General features: G+C 45.6%; 1 protein-coding gene across 2 annotated transcripts in view; it reads left to right on the forward strand.

Annotated features, from left to right (window-relative positions):
- The window catches only part of zgc:112416 (uncharacterized protein LOC550509 homolog), a 108357-nt gene that overhangs the window by 69588 nt on the left and 20063 nt on the right, over positions 1-18706 (forward strand). For both annotated transcript variants that reach the window (XM_068036200.1, XM_068036199.1), the window contains exon 5: positions 7457-7571. In XM_068036200.1, coding sequence (XP_067892301.1) covers positions 7457-7571 — 115 coding nt within the window. The remainder of the gene's footprint in view (positions 1-7456; positions 7572-18706) is intronic.

Genomic DNA, 18706 nt, shown 5'->3' on the forward strand with positions numbered 1-18706 from the left:
GGAGTCCGGCGCACGACTAAAATTTAGCCCAATTTCTCACTACTGTACTGCTCTCATCCTTTATTAACAGAGCTACCCCACACCTTTTCCTTTCTTCCTATCGTTCCGAAATGTTAAATAACCTTGAGTATTTAGTTCTCAGCTTTGGTCACCTTGCAACCACATCTGTGTAATGGCTATCATATACCCATTTATTTCTATTTGTGCCATCAATTCATCCATCTTGTTATGAATGCTGCCAGCCCTGAGGAGATGCCCTGAACCCTGGCACCAGGCAGGCAACACAGCCTTTGGGACTTACGTTCTTGGCTGCAGAGAACGGTATCTATCCCCCGAGCAATACTATCCCCTACTACTACATTCCTTTTTACTCCCCCAACTTGAATGGCCCCCTGCACCACGGTGCTGCGGTCAGTTTGCTCAGCCTCCCTGCAGTCCCTACGTTTGTCCACACAAGCTGCAAGAACCTCGAACCAATTGGACAAGTGCAAGGGCTGAAGCTCCTCCTTGGCTACCTTCTGGATTGCCACACCTCCCTCACTTGTAGTCATACCCTCCTGTCCCTGAGAATGGGCTGAATTTGAAGTACCTAGCCGAAGGGATGTGACTGCCTCCTGGACCAAAGTGTCCAGGTAACTATCCCCCTCCCTGATGCATCACAGTGTCTGAATCTCGGAATCCAGCTTATCAACTCTGAGCCGAAGTTCCTCGAGCTGCAACAATTGTTTAGCGCAAAAGTAAAACGGGGAAGGTAGCCAAACCATGGCTTACAAGGGAAATTAGAGCTAGCATTAGATCCAAGGAAGAGGCATATAAATCTGCCAGAAAAAATAACAGACCTGAGGATTGGCAGCAGTTTAGAATTCAGCAAAGGAGGACCAAGGGATTGATTAAGAAGGGGAAAATAGAGTACAAGAGCAAGCTTGCGGGGAACATAAAAACTGACAGTAAAAATTTCTATAGGTATGTGAAGAGAAAAAGATTGGTGAAGGCAAATGTAGGTCCCTTACAGTCAGAAACAGGGGAATTTATTATGGGGAACAAAGAAATGGCTGACCAACTAAATGTAAACTTTGGTTCTGTCTTCACAAAGGAGGACAAAAATATCATACCAGAAATGTTGAGGAACACAGGGCTTAGTGAGAGAGAGGAACTGAAAGAAATCAGTATTAGTAGAGAACTGGTGTTGGGGAAATTGATGGGATTGAAGGCCGATAAATTTCCAGGGCCTGATGGTATGCATCCCAGAGTATTTAAGGAAGTGACCCCTAGTAGAGCAGCACAGTGGTGTGGCACAGTGGCGCAGTGGTTCGTACTGAAGCCTCACAGCTCCAGCAACCCAGGTTCAGTTCTGGGTACTGCCTGTGCGGAGTTTGCAAGTTCTCCCTGTGACCGTGTGGGTTTCTGCTGGGTGCTCCAGTTTCCTCCTGCAGCCAAAGACTTGCAGGTTGATAGGTAAATTGGCCGTGGTAAATTGCCCCTAGTGTAGGTAGGTGGTAGGAGAATTAAGGGAAGGTGGGGATGTGGTGGGGAGTATGGGATTAATGCAGGATTAGTATAAATGGGTGGTTGTTGGTCAGTGCAGACTCGGTGGGCCAAAGGGCCTGTTTCAGTGCTGTATCTAGAGTCCATTATAGCAAGATTTTATAGCAGAGCACTTACAGAACAGTGGTAGAATCGGGCAGAGTCAGCATGGATTTACGAATAGGGAAATCATGCTTGACAAATCTACTAGAATTCTTCGAGGATGTAACTAGTAGAGTTAATGAGGGGGAGCCAGTGCATGTGGTTTTTTTGGACTTTCAGAAGGCTTTCGACAAAGTCCCACATAAGAGATTAGCGTGTAAAATTAAAGCGCATGGGATTGGGGGTAGTGTATTGCGATGGATAGAAAATTGGTTGGCAGACAGCAAACAAAGAGTAGGGATAAATGGGTCTTTTTCCGAATGGCAGGCAGTGACTAGTGGGGTACCGCGGGGATCGATGTCATGACCCCAGCTATTCACAATATACATTAATGATTCAGATGAGGGAACTAAATGCAATATCTCCAAATTTGCAGATGACACAAAACTGGGTGGGAGGGTGAGTTGTGAGGAGGATGCAAAGAGGCGTCAGGGTGATTTGGACAAGTTGAGTGAGTGGGCTAATGCATGGCAGATGCAGTATAATGTGGATAAATGTGAGGTTATCCACTTTGGTAGCAAAAACAGGAAAGCAGATTATCTGAATGGCTATAAACTGAGAGGGGAATATGCAGCGAGACCTGGGTGTTCTCGTACACCAGTCGCTGAGGGTAAGCATGCAGGTGCAACAGGCAGTAAAAAAGGCAAATGGTATGTTGGCCTTCATAGCGAGAGGATTGGAGTACAGAAGCAGGGATGTCTTGCTGCAATTATACAGGGCCTTGGTGAGGCCACACCTGGAATATTGTGTGCAGTTTTGGTCTCCTTATCTGAGGAAGGATGTTCTTGTTATAGAGGGAGTGCAGCGAAGGTTTACCAGGCTGATTCCCGGGATGGCGGGACTGACATATGAGGAGAGATTGAGTCAATTAGGATTATATTCGTTGGAGTTCAGAAGAGTGAGGGGGGTTCTTATAGAAACCTATAAAATTCTAACAGGACTTGACAGGGTAGATGCAGGAAGGATGTTCCCGATGGTGGGGGAGTCCAGAACCAGGGACCATAGTCTAAGGATACGGGGTAAACCTTTCAGGACTGAGATGAGGAGAAATTTCTTCACCCAGAGAGTGGTGAGCTTGTGGAATTCGCTACCACAGAAAGCAGTTGAGGCCTAAACATTATATGTTTTGAAGAAGGAGTTAGATATAGCTCTTGGGTCTAAAGGGGTCAAAGGGTATGGGAAGAAAGCGGGAACAGGTTACTGAGTTGAATGATCAGCTATGATCATAATGAATGGCGGAGCAGGCTCGAAGGGCCGAATGGCCTACTCCTGCTCCTATTTTCTATGTTTCTATGAGCTGCAGCCACCTACTGCAGATGTGGTCACTGTGGATCACACTGGTGTCCACCAGCTCCCACATGCTACAGCTGCAACATATCATCTGCCCTGCCATCTCTATTGTGTTTTATTTAACTAATTAGTTTCCAAGTTTAGAAATATCACTGAATGATAATTTGTAGCTATATTAAGTAGTTTAGCTAGTTAACCTACAAATTTAATACAATACTTATATCTCCCCAGTACCAGTTTAAACTACTGCCCCAGTTTAGAAAAAAAACCCTAAAAACTCACCAACCAATCACCTACCTGCTCCCTAATTAATATCTCTGGGCTTCAGCTCTCAAGTCTCACTATCTCTAGCTCCCTCTCTCGGATCACTCCTTATTCTGTTAAAGACCAGAACAGCACCTCCTCCCTCACTGCACTGAATTGCCACACCTACGAACTTCCTGTGTTAAGTAGTTTGTCTCACAGGACTCAGTCAAGCTGAACTTTATGCTTCGTGCAGCTGCAGGCAATGGGTACAGCAAAGACTATGGGCCCTGAGAACATTCTGGCAACAGTACTGAAGACTTGTGCTCCAGAATTAGCCGCGCCCCTCTCCAAGCTGTTCCAGTACAGCTTCAACATCTACCCGACAATGTAGAAAATTGCCCAGGTATGTCCTGTCCACAAAAATCAGGGCAAATCCAATCCAGCTAATTACTGCCCCATCAGTCTACAGTCAATTATCAGCAAAGTGATGGAAGATGTTGTTAACAGTGCTATCAAGCAGCACTTGCTCAGCAATAATCTGCTCACTGACACTCAATTTGGGTTTCACCAGGGCCACTCAGCTCCAGACCTCATTACAACTTTGGTCCAAACATGGACAAAAGAGCTGAATTCCAGAGGTGAGGTGAGTGACTGCCCATGACATCAAGGCAGCATTTGACCGAGAATGGCATCTAGGAGCCCTAGTAGAATTGAAGTCAATGGGAACCAGACAGAAAGCTTGCCACTGGTTGGAGTTGTATCTGGGACAAAGGAAGGTGGTTGTGGTTGTTGGAAGTCAAACATTTCAGCCCCAGGACATCGCTGCAGGAGTTCCTCAGGGTAGTGTCCTTGGCCCAAACATTCTCAGCTGCTTCATCAATAACCTTCCGTCCATCATAAAGTCAGAAGTGGGGATGTTCGCAGATGATTGCACAATTTTCAGTACCATTCACAATTCCTGAGGTACTGAAGCAGTCAGTGCTCAAATGGAGCAAGTCCCGAACAACATTCAGGCTTGGGCAGATAAATGGTAAGTAACATTCACGCAATGACCATCTCCAAGAAGAGAGAATCTAACCAGCTTTCCTTGACATCACTGAGCTCCCCACCATTAACATCCTGGGGGTTACCATTGACCATAAACTTAATGGACCAGCCACATAAATACTGTGGCTACAAAAGCAGGTCATAAGAACACATGAAATAGGCGCAGTAGACTATATGGCCCCTTGAGTCCTACTCCACTATTCAATACAATTATGGGTGATCTTTTGCCTCAACTCCATTTTCCCGCCCACTCCCTATATCCCTTGATTCCCTGAGTGACCTGAAATCTGTCCATCTCAGTCTTAAATATAGTGAATGATGGATCATCCACAACCTTCTGAGGTAGAGAATTCCAAAGATTCACAACCCTTTCAGTGAAAAAATTTCTCCTCATTTCAGTCCTAAATGATTGGCCCCCTATCCTGATACTACAACCCCGTGTTCTAGATTCTACAGCCAGGGGAAACAACCTCTCAGTGTCTACCCTGTCAAGCCCCTTCAGAATCTTGTATGTTTCAATGAGATCACCTCTTATTCTTCTAAACTGCAGTCAGTACAGGTCCAATTTACTCAGCCTCTCAGAGACTGGGAATTCTGCAGCAAGTAATTCATCTCCTGACTCTCCAAAGCCCTTCCACCATCTACAAGGCACAAGTCAGGAGTATGATGGAATACTCTCCACTTGCCAGAATGGGTATAGCTCCAACAACATGCAAGAAGCTCAGCACCATCCAGGACAAAGCAGCTCGCGTGACTGGCACCCCATCCAGCACCTTAAACATTCACTCCCTTCACCACCGATGCACAGTGGCAGCAGTGTGTACCATCTACAAGATACACTGCAGCACCTCACCAAGCGTCCTTTGACAGCACGTTCCAAACCCAAGACCTCTACCACCTAGAAAAACAAGGGTAACAGACGCATGGGAACACCACCACCTGCAAACTCCCCTCCAAACCACACACCATTCTGACTTGGACCTCTGGCGCCTTCCCTGTCACTGGGTCGCAAACCTAGAACTCCCTTCCTAACAGCACCATTGATGTACCTACGCCACATGGATTGCAGCGATTCAAGAATCACAGAATAGTTACAGCGCAGAAGGCGGCCATTCAGCCCATCGTGTCCGCACTGGCTCTCTGAAAGAGCAGTTCTCTCAGTTCCATTCCCCTGCCTTCTCCCCATAACCCTGCACATTCTTCCTTTTCATATAACAGTCTAATTCCCTTTTGAATGCTTCAATTGAACCTGCCTCCACCACTTTCTCAAGCAGCACATTCCAGACCTTTACCACTTGCTGCGTGAAAAAGTTTTTCCTCATGTCATTTTTGCTTCTCTTACCAAATACTTTAAATCTGTGCCCTCTCATTATCAATCCTTTCACGAGTGGGAACAGTTTCTCTCTATCTACTCTGTCCAGACCCCTCATAATTTTGAATACCTTAACCAAATCACCTCTCAGCCTCTCTCCTCCATGGGAAACATTCCTAACTTCTCCAATCTGTCTTCATAACTGAAATTCCTCATCCCTGGAACCATTCTTGTGAATCTTTTCTGTACTCTCTCCAATGCCTCACGTCTTTCCTCAAGTGCAGCGCGCAGAATTGGATGCAATACTCCAGCTGAGGCCGAACTAGCGTTTTTTACAAGTTTATTTATTTATTTAGAGATACAGCACTGAAACAGGCCCTTCGGCCCACTGGGTCTATGCCGACCATCAACCACCCCATTTATACTAATCCTACATTAATCCCATATTCCTACCACATCCCCACCTTCCCTCAATTCCCCTACCACCTACCCATACTAGGGGCAATTTATAATGGCCAATTTACCTATCAACCTGCAAGTCTTTGGCTGTGGGAGGAAACTGGAGCACCCGGCGAAAACCCACACGGTCACAGGGAGAACTTGCAAACTCCGCACAGGCAGTACCCAGAATTGAACTCGGGTCGCCGGGTCGTTCAACGTAACTTCCTTGCTCTTGTAGTCTATGCCCCTATTAATAAAGAAGGCGGCTCAAAGTCAATTAGGGATGGACAGCAAATGCTGGCCTTACCAGTGACGCTCACATCCCATGAACAAATATGAAAAAAAGCTTGTGGTGTTATTCTTGTTAAAGTTGAAGTCCAGCAAATTGGATGAGGTAATAATTTGAAACATGCTGATTCTCACACTGCCAGAGCGAAAGAAAGGTATAAAAAGAAGGGGTTAGAGTAGCTACTTAAGAATTCGAGAAGGCTCGGCCAACCCATTGCATCGAGCTCGGGAACTGTGAGATGGTCAATTTTCCTGTCTTAGTATGTGTAAGTATATGTGTAATTTATTAATAATAGTTATCATTGAATGCTTAATTCCTAAAAAAGCCTTTGGATTATCTTGTGGAAGAACATCCATTCCCTAACAATGTTTAAAAGTCTCAGAGCCCTTCATACTTTTGAAATGCAGTGATTACTGTTATGTAGGCAAACACAGCAGCCATTCTGTAATCACAATGTCTCATAATCTGCAATAAGGAGAAAAAACAGTTACTCTGTTTTATTCTGGTGGAGTTGCAACCAACACCATCAAAGGAAGGAAGTTAGCCAGAACATCTGAACACTCTATTCTTCTGCAAATAGGATTATGGATTTTTAACTTCAACCTGTTGACATACAGGGCCTCAGTTTAATGTCACATCTGAGGACTAACACTGCTGACAATGCAGGACTCTCTCAGTACTGCACTAGATTGTCAACATTAATAGTGTATTCAAACCCTGATTATGGGGCTGAAACCTACAAATGTCTAATCCATAAGTGAGCATATTATGAACTGAGCCAAGTGAGCACACGTAATGAGAATGAATGCTTAAAATACTTGCCAGCAGCAGCAGAATGGAAAGATTTCCATCCCTTCTCACTGGATTGGAATCCAGCATCCAGAGGTGAAATACCCTGCATAAGAACAGTGGCTACATTTAAAAAAATTTTAATTGGCTGTAAAGCGCTTTGAGACATCCTGAGGTTGTGAACGGTGCGATATAAATGCAAGTCTTCCTTTTTTTTAACCCATTTTCCCTTCTACATTCCTTTCAGCAGCAAGCTATTCAGTGTTTGAAGTTCAGTTACTGTCAGCTTCACTTTATTGTTACTCAGCTATTTCTACATTCCCTTCAATCTTTGCTCCCCACTTCTCTCTCCCCAGCTCCCCCAGCAGCCCTCAACAATCATACAACAGTTACCACAGCAACAGCCACTCATCACGCAGATCCCGCCTCCACAAGCCCTACCACCAATCAGGTCAGGCAGCATCAAGGAGGGTAAGAAATGTTTCAAAACATTCAGTTTTATTTAGCGTTTAATCCATTTTAAAGGAGGTTTTTCACCTGTGTTGATATCTGGGAGTCATGCCAGGTATATAGGCCCGTTTATGAATTGCACAGTCTGGTTTCAGGAGTGACCTGTATTAGTTTTGATCAACAACCAGATGAGAACAGTCCATTTTTCGATTGCTGAGCTAATAAAACGCAGTGTGCATTCACAAGATGGCCTGTTGTGTGCCATGTGTAAGCTGACCAATTAAGAATATGCTACTCCAGTCCAGTTCTCCACTGAGTAAGGGGTGCCTACCCTGGTTGTGCACAGCAATATGTAACTTTCTAAGTACAATTTCCTTCCTCTACCCAAAGGAACCTGCCAGTTTATCTATCCAAGTTCAACAGGTTGCTGTCAGTCCCCTGTTAATTATGGGATGTGCCTGTGAGGGGTCTCCAAGTTGAACAACAGAGTTCAGCATCTTGCGACAGCTAGTGATTCAAAATAGAGTGTGTCCATGGGGCAAGACAGGTAATCTTAGCATTAATGCTCAGCTTGGTACACAGATATACTCATTACACATAGTGTCTTACATATGGATGTATATACCTCTGCCGATTTTCAAAATTGGATACAGACATGCTACAAGTGAGGAATGCCTCTGATTAGCATTGTCACCTCTTGTACTATCTGAAACTTGGCAGGGCAGTACTTTTAAACCATGCTGTAAATGAATGTAAAATGGGCTTGTCTATGCAGTTGGTTCAACCCTAACCCTAATTCTAGCTATAATACAGCACCTGCTCCTAAAGTGGTTAAAAACTAAACCGTGCGTAAAAGAAGAGTCCGCTATTCCTTTGTTGTACAGTATACAAACGTGCTTTTGAATCTCTCTTGGTATTCATAGTATCTTACTTCCTGCCCCGTGTACCTCAGAATGTTTATCCTTTACAAGTTACAAGTCTTACGATAGGACATAAAATCTTAAAGCACATTATGTGGGAAAGGCATGGAGGTGCTAGTAAAGAAATACACAGGCATGTGGGGCACCAGGGAAGGGACTCAGAAGTATATAAGATGAGTGGAGTGAGGGAGGTTTCGGAAGCAGGGTGTTCAAGAGGTGTCATCAGAGAAATTGCACTACCACAAACCCTGGTATAATTCCAGTAAATCTGCACTGCGCCCACACCAAGGCCTGGGGTCTGTTGTCCAATACTGAACACAGTGCTCCAGTTGGGGTCTAACCAGAGCCCTGTACAGCTGTAACATAGATTCCACCCCTTTAAATTTTAGCATCCTTGAGATAAAGGTCAACATTCCCTTAGCCATTTCAATTACTTCTTGCACCTGTTCACTAGCTTTTAGTGATTTTTGTACATGGATACCGAGATCTCTCTGCTCCTCTACAGCTCCTCGGCTCTCATTGTTAAGAAAATGTTTTTTTTAATGGAACTATCCATTTTTGTTCCTCTCAAGGTTCTGGCTCATGGCAATGTTTGGTTTCACTGCCTTCCGAACCCCTCCAATGTCTCACACACATGCAGTGAGTTCAGCCAGGTTATTTAACATGTCTTCATCCAACACCAGATACATGCACTTCCAAGCAGGATAATTGGATTATGATATGGAACAGGAAACCTGGCTGATTCTTCTCATCCCTCGGTGATTTCAACCTCCATCTCAACTCACCTTGCCCCCTTTCCTCTGATTTCACCACCCTACTGTGCATCCTAAATCTCCCCCTCCATATAAATCTCTCCGACCAATGTTCATGGCCAATCCCTTAACCTTGGTATTTCCCAAGTTCTCTTAGAACATTACAGCGCAGTACAGGCCCTTCGGCCCTCGATGTTGCGCCGACCTGTGAAACCATCTGACCTACACTATTCCATTTTCATCCATATGTCTATCCAATGACCACTTAAATGCCCTTAAAGTTGGCGAGTCTACTACTGTTGCAGGCAGGGCGTTCCACGCTCCTACTACTCTCTGAGTAAAGAAACTACCTCTAACATCTGTCCTATATCTATCACCCCTCAACTTAAAGCTATGTCCCCTCGTGTTTGCCATCACCATCCGAGGAAAAAGACTCTCACTATCCACCCTATCTAACCCTCTGATTATCTTATATGTCTCTATTAAGTCACCTCTCCTCCTCCTTCTCTCCAACGAAAACAACCTCAAGTCCCTCAGCCTTTCCTCGTAAGACCTTCCCTCCATACCAGGCAACATCCTAGTAAATCTCCTCTGCACCCTTTCCAAAGCTTCCACATCCTTCCTATAATGCGGTGACCAGAACTGCACGCAATACTCCAGGTGCGGCCTCACGAGAGTTTTGTACAGCTGCAGCATGACCTTGTGGCTCCGAAACTCGATCCCCCTACTAATAAAAGCTAACACACCATATGCCTTCTTAACAGCCCTATTAACCTGGGTAGCAACTTTCAGGGATTTATGTAGCTGGACACCAAGATCTCTCTGTTCATCTACACTACCAAGAATCTTCCCATTAGCCCAGTACTCTGCATTCCTGATACTCCTTCCAAAGTGAATCACCTCACACTTTTCCGCATTAAACTCCATTTGCCATCTCTCAGCCCAGCTCTGCAGCCTATCTATGTCCCTCTGTACCCAACAACATCCTTCGGCACTATCCACAACTCCACCGACCTTCGTGTCATCCGCAAATTTACTAACCCACCCTTCTACACCCTCTTCCAGGTCATTTATAAAAATGACAAACAGCAGTGGCCCCAAAACAGATCCTTGCGGTACACCACTAGTAACTAAACTCCAGGATGAACATTTGCCATCAACCACCACCCTCTGCCTTCTTTCAGCTAGCCAATTTCTGATCCAAAGCTCTAAATCACCTTCAACTCCATACTTCCGTATTTTCTGCAATAGCCTACCGTGGGGAACCTTATCAAACGACTTACTGAAATCCAAATACACCACATCCACTGCTTTACCCTCATCCACCTGTTTGGTCACCTTCTCGAAAAACTCAATAAGGTTTGTGAGGCATGACCTACCCTTCACAAAACCGTGCTGACTATCGCTAATGAACTTATTCTTTTCAAGATGATTATAAATCCTGTCTCTTATAACCTTTTCCAACATTTTACCCACAACCGAAGTAAGGCTCACAGGGTCTATAATTACCAGGGCTGTCTCTACTCCCCTTCTTGAACAAGGGGACAACATTTGCTATCCTCCAGTCTTCCGGCACTATTCCTGTCGACAATGACGACATAAAGATCAAGGACAAAGGCTCTGCAATCTCCTCCCTGGCTTCCCAGAGAATCCTAGGATAAATCCCATCTGGCCCAGGGGACTTATCTATTTTCACACTTTCCAAAATTGCTAACACCTCCTCCTTGTGAACCTCAATCCCATCTAGCCTAGTAGTCTGTATCTCAGTATTCTCCTCGACAACATTTTCTTTCTCTACTGTAAATACTGACGAAAAATATTCATTTAATGCTTCCCCTATCTCCTCCGATTCCACACACAACTTCCCACTACTATCCTTGATTGGCCCTAATCTAACTCTAGTCATTCTTTTATTCCTGATATACCTATAGAAAGCCTTAGGGTTTTCCTTGATCCTATCTGCCAATGACTCTCTCTACTCCTTTGGTCTTAATCGCAGACATCACTTTATTGTATCCTACACCATCCAATATTGTCCTTGCCCATTCCTACCCCATTTCCTTCTGTGTCCACTCCTGGAAATGAATCTTCCAAGTCAATCCTGATATAACCCTTAGAACTGTGCCAATGTGACCGTGGACATCATTGTCATGGCAATGTGTGTGAAGAAGTATTCTACGAGATCTGTCCCATGGGCACTAGCGCACATTGTTGCTTGCCTTCATTCAGGTGAAACAGGTGGAAGACTGCATTCATGGTCAGTATGTTCGGCATTCTTATTATGTTGACATCAGGGTTGTTGGAAACAGGTCATTATAAGGTTGTCCCTTGCGCGCTGCTCACCATGTCTTGCCTCCATTGTCGTGCTCTGTCTTCCATAGCTGCTTGGCCATGTCACTCCTCCATGTCCTCTTTGTCCGAGGATGTTTGATGCTCATGCACGTCTTCCTCATGTAAGGCCTCCCACGTGAAGTGCAATATTATGTGGAATGTAGCAGACCACCATGATATGCGCAACCCTTTCTGGGATATACAGCAGAGCTCCACCAGATCAATGCATCGGAACCTCATCTTCAGCAGCCCAATGGCCGCTGGCCATTGACCTTGATGGTCGCTTGGGTGGAGCCATGGCAAGCATTGTATGTCTTCTCCACATCATGGTGAGGGCTCATCACTGGAGTCAGAAACCATGTCTTCACAGGGTAGCCCTTGCCTCTGAGAATCCACCCCTGAAGGCGAGCGGGGAGAGTGAAAGGCTGTGGCACCTGAGACTGGCGAAGTGTGTAGGAGTCATGGCAGCTTCCCGGGAAGTGGGCACACACTTGTAGAAAACACTTTCGGTAGTCGCAGACCAGTTGAACATTGAGTGAATGGAAGCCCTTCCTGTTGATGAAGGGAGCTGTCTGGTCTGTTGGAGCCTTGATGGTCACATGCGTGCAAGCTACCACACTTTGCAGTTGGGGGAATGGTCCCAAATTCGATGGCCCTCTTCCCTGACTCTCAGGGTCTGTCCAGTAGCCCTGGAGCTATTGTACAGTGCATGGGTCACCTCCTTGATGCAGCAGTATGCTGCAGCCCGATTGACCCCGCACATGTCCCCGGTGGATCCCTGGAATGATCCCGATGCATAAAAGTTGAGCACCATGGTAATCTTGAGGGCCACAGGCATAGGGTGACCACCAAATCCCATTGGTCGCAATTTGTCATTCAAAAGGCTGCACAGGTCTGTGACGGCCTCCCTGGACAGCTGCAGCCTTTGTTGACAGTGTTGTTCAGATATCTGTAAGTAGGTTATGCAAGTCCTGTAGACTGTCTGCTATATTTGGGCCCTTCTTGGTCTTGCTGGCTGCTGCTGTTCGTGTCTTGGAGCTTCTGGCTGAACTGTAGCTGCCCTTGGGCCCGCCTCCAATCTAAGGAGATCCAGAAAATTAGGGTGAATGAGCACCATGGCAATCTCCCTGGGTCCTTCGCCTTCCTTCCGATGCAAAAATGAACCTGTCTGGTCAAAAATGTTTGTCGATGTTTGCTCGTCTGATGTGGCTCTAGAGTAATGACTACTGTTGTTCTAAAATCTGATCCAGAAGTGTGAGACTTCATATCCATATAACATCATTTAGGATACCCTCTAATGGCCCCATGATATAGATTGGGCAAATCAAATTCGTCACAATACTGTAGAGGAGGAATTCTTGGAGTGTATACAGGATGATTTTTTGGACCAATACGTGAGGAACCAACTAGAGAACAGGCCATCCAAGACTGGATATTGTTTAATGAGAGAGGAATAATTGACAATCTAGTGGTGCGAGACCCCTTGGGGAAAAATTCTTCATCAAGATGGAGAGTGACGTAGTTGATTCTGAGACAAGGGTCCTGAATCTTAGTAATGGAAACTACTTTGAGGCACGAATTGGCCATGACGGATTGGGAAACGTTACTTAAAGGGATGACGTTGGAAAGGCAAGGGCAAACATTTACGGAGCGCATGGATGAACTGCAACAATTGTTTATCCCTGTCTGGCGCAAAAGTAAAACGGGAAAGGTAGCCAAACCATGGCTTACAAGGGAAATTAGAGATAACATTAGATCCAAGGAAGAGGCATACAAATCTGCCAGGAAAAACAACAGACCTGAGGATTAGGAGCAGTTTAGAATTCAGCAAAGGAGGACCAAGGGATTGATTAAGAAGGGGAAAATAGAGTACGAGAGCAAGCTTGCGGGGAACATAAAAACTGACTGTAAAAATTTCTATAGGTATGTGAAGAGAAAAAGATTGGTGAAGACAAATGTAGGTCCCTTCCAGTCAGAAGCAGGGGAATTTATTATGGGGAACAAAGAAATGGCTGACCAACTAAATGCATACTTTTGTTCTGTCTTCACAAAGGAGGACACAAATATCATACCAGAAATGTGAGGAACACAGGGCTTTGTGAGGGAGAGGAACTGAAAGAAATCAGTATTAGTAGAGAAATGTTGTTGGGGAAATTGATGGGATTGAAGGCCGATAAATTCCCAGGGCCTGATGGTCTGCATCAGAGAGTACTTAAGGAAGTGGCCTTAGAAATAGTGGCTGCATTGGTGGTCATCTTCCAAGATTCTATAGATTCTGAAACAGTTCCTACAGATTGGAGGGTAGCTAATTGGAGGGTATTTAAAAGAGAGGTAGAGAGAAAGCAGGGAATTATAGACCAGTCAGCCTGACGTTGGTAGTGGGGAAGATTCTAGAGTCCATTATCAAAGATTTTATAGTACAGCACTTAGAGAACAGTGGTACAATCGGGCAGAGTCAGCAAGGATTTACAAAAGGGCGGCACAGTGGCGCAGTGGTTAGCACCGCAGCCTCACAGCTCCAGTGACCCGGGTTCAATTCTGGGTACTGCCTGTGTGGAGTTTGCAAGTTCTCCCTGTGTCTGCGTGGGTTTCCTCCCACATGCCAAAGGCTTGCAGGTTGGTAGGTAAATTGGCCATTATAAATTGCCCCTAGTATAGGTAGGTGGCAGGGAAATATAGGGACAGGTGGGGATGTGGTAGGAATATGGAATTAGTGTAGGATTAGTATAAACGGGTGGTTGATGGTCGGCACAGACTCGGTGGGCCGAAGGGCCTGTTTCAGTGCTGTATCTCTAAATAAAAAAATAAAAATAAATAAATCTTCTAGAATTCTTTGAGGATGTAACTAGTAGAGTTGATGAGGGGGAACCAGTGGATGTGGTTTATTTGGACGCTTAGAAGGCTTTCGACAAAGTCCCACATAAGAGATTAGCATGTAAAATTAAAGCGCATGGGATTGGGGGTAGTGTATTGCGATGGATAGAAAATTGGTTGGCGGACAGGAAACAAAGAGTCGGGATAAGTGGGTCTTTTTCCGAATGGCAGGCAGTGACTAGTGGGGTACCGCAGGGATCGGTGCTAGGACCCCAGCTATTCACAATATACATTAATGATTTAGATGAGGGAACTAAATTTAATATCTCCAAATTTGTAGATGACACTAAACTGGGTGGGAGGGTGAGTTGTGAGGATGCAGAGAGGCTTCAGGGTGATTTGGACAAGTTGAGTGAGTGGGCTAATGCATGGCAGATGCAGTATAATGTGGATAAATGTGAGGTTATCCACTTTGGTAGCAAAAACAGGAAGGCAGATTATTATCTGAACGGCTATAAACTGAGAGAAGGGAATATGCAGCGAGACCTGGGTGTTCTCGTACACCAGTCGCTGAGGGTAAGCATGCAGGTGCAACAGGCGGTAAAAAAGGTAAATGCATAGCAAGAGGATTCGAGCACAGGAGCAGGGATGTCTTGCTGCAATTATACAGGGCCTTGGTGAGGCCACATCTGGAATATTATGTGCCGTTTTGGTCTCCTTATCTGAGGAAGGATGCTCTTGCTATAGAGGGAGTGAAGCAAAGCTTTACCAGACTGATTCCCGGGATGGTGAGACTGACAAATGAGGAGAGATTGAGTTGGTTAGGATTATATTCGCCGGAGTTCAGAAGCGTGAGGGGGAATCTCATAGAAACCTATAAAATTCTAACAGGACTTGACAGGGTAGATGCAGGAAGGATGTTCCCGATGGTGGGGGAGTCCAGAACCAGGGATCATAGTCTAATGATACGGGGTAAACCTTTCAGGACTGAGATGAGGAGAAATTTCTTCACCCAGAGAGTGGTGAGCCTGTGGAATTCGCTACCACAGAAAGCAGTTGAGGCCAAAACATTGTATGTTTTGAAGAAGGAGTTAGATATAGCTCTTGGGTCTAAAGGGATCAAAGGGTATGAGGCGAAAGCGGGAACAGGCTATTGAGTTGGATGATCAGCCATGATCAAAATGAATGGCGGAGAAGGCTCAAAGGGCCGAATGGCCTACTCTTGCTCCTATTTTCTATGTTTTTATGACACGCACAACCTATATGCTTTCAGAGCTTCCCCCGTTCTCACACAAGCCCCTTGCAGAGTTCTCCTGTTCACACAAAAGCCCCCTGCAGAGTTCACCCCGTTCACACACAAGCCCCTTGCAGAGTTCTCCTGTTCACACAAAAGCCCCCTGCAGAGTTCACCCCGTTCACACACAAGCCCCTTGCAGAGTTCTCCTGTTCACACAAAAGCCCCCTGCAGAGTTCACCCCGTTCACACACAAGCCCCTTGCAGAGTTCTCCTGTTCACACAAAAGCTCCCTGCAGAGTTCCCCCGTTCACACACAAGCCCCCTGCAGAGTTCCCCCGTTCACACACAAGCCCCTTGCAGAGTTCACCCCATTCACATACAAACCCCTTGCAGAGTTCCCCTTTTCACACACAAGCCCCTCAGCATCGCGGCAATGGCCGCTGTAAACCCCACTTCCCCTGTGCTACTCTGTTTAGGTTACCTTCCCTTTCATGCCACTGAGAACTCTTGCTGCAGTGGTGCCAGCTTTTCAAAGACGCGAAACTGAAGGCATGTGAAACTGAAGGTTGCCGCATGTCAACCAGAAGACTGAGAAACCTTCAAATAAAAGCAGAAAGTGCTGGAAATATTCAGCAGGTTTGGCAGTATCTGTGGAGAGAGAAACAGAGTTAACATTTCAGGTTTGTGACCTTTCATCAGATGAAATTCTGACCATTCTGATGACTCTGTTTCTCTCTCCACAGATGCTGCCAGATCTGCTGAGTATTTCCAGCACTTTCTGTTTTTATATCAGTACCACCATGGTACTTCCCCGCCTCCGACAAAATCAGCACACTGCGGCATGCCACGAGTTTTGTGGTGGATGGTTCCGTGGAGATTCTCTGCACCCCCACCCCCCCACCAAGCCACCGAATCCGCCTTCAAAAACAGAACAAAATTCAGCCCAGTGATTCTATGGGCTGGATTTTACCAAGCCCTCGACATCATGATCTGTGGGTGGGGGAGCAGGGCCTGAAGATGGGTCCAAATGAGGCCCGCCATGGACCTCGACACAGGAAGGGCCCGGCCCGATCCTCCCAGCAGCGGCGAGACTCTGTGGCGGCTCCCCCGCCGTTGGGTGAAGGGACCTCAATTAAAATATTCAAATGAATAAAATTAATAAATTTACATAGACTTACCTCCAATCTTGAGGGCCCGCCATGATCTTCAGCGCGGCAGCTGGCACTTCCGCGCCTTCAATTCCCTGTCCGGGAAAGGCGGCGTGACACTGATGGGAAGGGGGGGAGGAGGCAAGATTTTCAGTGCAGTGGGTGGTGGGAAACTGGGTCAAATAGGTGTAGGGGATGGTGGGAAGGGTTGAAATTCAAACTTTGTGCAGTTTGACGGGGGGAGGTCAAATGTAACAGGTAAGTGTTTTGGGTGGGGGGGGGGGAGGGCAAATAGTTAATGTAATCATTATTGGGGGGGTGGGAAAGCTGCATAAGAAATTTATTTATTTAATTTTGGGGGTATGTGTTTAAAAATTTAAATTAGACGTCAGGGCAGGCAGTGCTTTAAAAAAGGCGCCAGCACCTGCGCACAGGCAGCTGACGGCATTGCCGGGGGCAAACAGTCCACCCCTTCCACGTGATTGGGGGGGATGGGCCGCCCCAGCTATTTAAATGAGCCGCCGTGCTTGAGATTGCGGCAGCTCTCTGGCGTGCGGGCCACCATTTTATGAGCTCGCTGCTGACATTGTTGGCAGGCTCTTAAAATCCAGCCCGATGCTTCTCCTCTGTTGTTCAGCTCAGGGCTCACTTGGCTCCACGCTTACCCATCCAATCATAGCCAGAGCATCTCCAGCGATGGCTACTCTTCCCCCTCCTGCACTCTTACCTCTGGAGTCCCCTGAGGACTTATCCTTGGCCCCCTCCTATTCCTTGACTACATGGTGCCTTTGGATCTTTTGCCAATTACCTTAAATCTGTGTCCGACGGTTACCAATCCTTCTGTCACTGGAAACAGGTTATCCTTATTTACTCTTTCAAAACACTTTATGATTTTAAATACCTCGATTAAATCTTCCCTTAATCTTCTCAGCTCTAAGGAGAACAATCCCAGCTTTTCTAGTCCCTCCACATAACTTAAATCTTTCCTTCCTGATACTATTCTGGTAAATATCTTCTGCACCCTCTCTAAGGCATGGACATTCTTCCTGAAGTGTGATGCCCAGAATTGATCACAATACTCAGCTGTGGCCTAAACAATGATTTATAAAGGTTCAGCATAACTTCCTTGCTCTTGTACGCTATGCCTATATTTATAAAGCCAAGAATTCTGTATGCCTTTATAACAGCTTTTTTAACTTGTCCTGCAATCTTCAAAGACTTGTGCACATATACCCGCATGCCACTCTGTTCCTGCATCCCTTTAAACTCGAACCATTTAGTTTATTGCTGAAAATAGAGACATGTTGTTGAAGCTTTTTATCCTGCACTCATCAGGACAATTGCAAGAATAACCAATGTAAGGGAAAACAACAACTTATACTGCATGAGAAGAGAGTGCTGATTGGTTGGCAAGTGAACTCTGATTGTTAGAGGTGTTGCCATGGCGAATGCACCAGTTTATGGTGACTGACAGTTAACTGCCAAGCTTGTTTAAAATTTAAACCAGGCAGCTTGACTGTGATTGGTCAAGGCATTGCCCTGAGGAATGAACCAGCGAATGGCTGTCATTGGCAATTGGACAATATTTACTAAATAATCCACAGTGTGCAAAGAATTATGCTGACAACCAATTTAAGATTGTCAGTAGTGTTCGCCATGTGGCATATTTGCATGTACTGGAAGCTACATATATTAATACACAGGGCCCTGTTCTTTGCAGACAGAAAGAATATGTACAAACATTGCGCCTGTTTCAGCGGAACAAAATAAATAACAGCTATTCGCTGGTTCATTCCTTCGGGCAATGCCTTTACCATTCAGAGTCAAGCTGCCTGGTTTAAATTTTAAACAAGCTTGACAGTTAAATATCAGTCACCGTAAACTGGTGCATTCACCATGGCAACGCCTCTACCAATCAGAGTTCACTTGCCAACCAATCTAGCACTCGCTTCGC

This window comes from Heterodontus francisci, chromosome 7 (assembly GCF_036365525.1).
Source record: "Heterodontus francisci isolate sHetFra1 chromosome 7, sHetFra1.hap1, whole genome shotgun sequence".
Taxonomy (NCBI): domain Eukaryota; kingdom Metazoa; phylum Chordata; class Chondrichthyes; order Heterodontiformes; family Heterodontidae; genus Heterodontus; species Heterodontus francisci.